General features: G+C 66.0%; 1 protein-coding gene across 1 annotated transcript in view; it reads left to right on the forward strand.

The window, feature by feature from the left end:
• Nucleotides 1-239: 239 nt before the first annotated feature.
• CTSD (cathepsin D) overlaps nucleotides 240-2136 on the forward strand; it is a 5993-nt gene continuing 4096 nt past the window's right edge. Inside the window, exons 1-2 of the mRNA XM_011371323.2 lie at nucleotides 240-420; nucleotides 1989-2112. Coding sequence (XP_011369625.1) covers nucleotides 298-420; nucleotides 1989-2112 — 247 coding nt within the window. The 5' untranslated portion in view covers nucleotides 240-297. The remainder of the gene's footprint in view (nucleotides 421-1988; nucleotides 2113-2136) is intronic.

Consider the following 2136-nt stretch of genomic DNA (forward strand, 5'->3'; position numbering starts at 1 on the left):
CCCGGGGAGCAGAGGCGGGGACTGTGCTGGCACGAGGTCTGAGTGGAGCAGATGGGCTGGGGGCCCAGGCGAATGGGATGGCTCAGAGGACTTCCTGCAGGGGTGGCAGGCGACTGCCCACACCTAACGGACCCCACCAGCCACTGTCACAGAAGAGACCAGAGTGGACACGGGACGAGGGGGCTTTCAGAGCCCCTGATGGCTGAGGAGGGGGAGGGGGAAGCGAGCCCGCCCTGAGGAGGCCCGATCCCCTTTTACAGAATCCCCCTGCACAAGTTTACGTCCATCCGCCGGACCATGTCGGAGATGGGGGGCCCCGTGGAAGACCTCATCGCCAAAGGCCCCATTTCGAAATACGCCCAGGGGGCGCCCGCTGTGAGCGGGGGGCCCATCCCTGAGATGCTCAAGAATTACATGGACGTGAGTTCGGGTGACGCCTGGGCCTGGGACCTGGACTGCACTGAGTCCTTGTCTGTCACAGCTGGCCTTCGGGAAAAGCTGCTCAGAGTGGCCTGTTGGACGAACTGCCTGTGGGGGTGGAGCTTCCCGGGCCACGCCCCCTACCCCATGAGGGTGTTCACTTTCTGTGCAGTTTGCACAGTCCCGGGCTTCTGCCCGGCTTGGGGGACCAGTTGGGGTGGCCTGGGCACCTCCGCAACTTCTCGCCTGAGTGCCACTGACCCTCAGCTCAGAGCTGGGCAGGCGCTCGTCCTCAAGTCTACCCTGTGGGGAGTGGGGACAGCGTCACCCTCTACAGATGAGGGAGCTGGGCTCAGGGCCACCAGCAGGGCGTGGAGGAGCCAGCATCAGATGCGGGCCTGCCCCGGGAGGCTGCAGGGTGGGGCACAGGGGTCCCAGAGATTGGGTATCAGGGCCTGCCTGCCAGGGCAGGACTAACTGCCTGGAGCTGTGTCAGAGGCCTGGGGCAGCCCGGGATCCAGCCGCTGCTGCTGCTCCTTATGTGGGAATGAGGCTCAGACCTGGACCGTTCCAGAAGCCACACAGCATGCTGGGGCCGGGCCAGCCTGCTCCCGGCCTGGAGGCATCTTCCCTGTGTGCCCTGAGTTTTGGGCAGTCCATTTGCCATTGTTCTGCCTGAAGTTAGGACAGGCGGCTGTGTCCTCTATCCTGCTTGGCTGGAGCCCCAGCTGTGCCAGGAAACTGGCACCTCACAGGCGTGTGACCAGGCTGGTGGAGGGTGGCCACATGCCCGGGGACGAGTGACCAGTTCCTGGTTTTTCCAAGTGCCCACACACTGGGAGGTTCGCTGAGTCACTGTCCCCCACACCCTCCCTGGACACTTTTGCTGGGTCCTGTGTCCGCAGCTGTGCTGCTCCCTGGAGCCGGGTAGCTGGGGAGAGATGTCCCGGGGGGATTGGTGCCAGAACCACGTGGCGACCGGCATTCCAGTCTCCCTCCCAGGGGAAGGGGTCATCCAGACAGGCAGGGCCCAAGTGGCCCCAAGTTCAAGAATGTCCGTACCCGCTGATCTACGAGAGGCCAAGGACAGGGCTTCCCGTTGAGGCTCGGAGGGATACACGTGCTGCTCCTGCTCGCTTGAGCACCCCCAGGCTGCCCTGGCGCCGGTGTGAGCAGACGGGGACCTGAGGCCCAGAGCAGTCAAGGTGGGGTGGCTGGGTGACGAGGTACTCTCAGCCTGCAGGGTGCACCTCCTCCCCTTGGCCGCTCGGACCCCACTGCCTAGGAGCCTTCGGGCTTGGCCCGCAGGGCAGGGGCAAGGTCGGGGCTGAGGCCGAAGAGTCAGGCCCCGACTCTGCCCCGGCCTGGGCGAGGCCCTTGCCGCCCGAGGCTGGGTGGCGGGCCGAGCCTGTGCTGACTCCGCCGGGACCACTGGTTTCCTCCTTCAAAGGAGGGTCTTCCCTGCTCTCACCTGGGCAGATGGTGGGGCTGTGCCCGGGGGTCCGGGGAGTGGCGGTCTGGACCGCGGGTGCCCCCCGCCCCCGCCCTGATGGACGGCGCCCCCTCAGGCCCAGTACTACGGGGAGATCGGCATCGGGACACCGCCACAGTGCTTCACGGTCGTCTTCGACACCGGCTCCTCCAACCTGTGGGTCCCCTCCATCCACTGCAAGCTGCTGGACATCGCCTGCTGTAAGTCGCGCCTGCACGTCTCGG

The sequence above is a fragment of the Pteropus vampyrus genome, unplaced genomic scaffold (assembly GCF_000151845.1).
Source record: "Pteropus vampyrus isolate Shadow unplaced genomic scaffold, Pvam_2.0 Scaffold187, whole genome shotgun sequence".
NCBI lineage: Eukaryota > Metazoa > Chordata > Mammalia > Chiroptera > Pteropodidae > Pteropus > Pteropus vampyrus.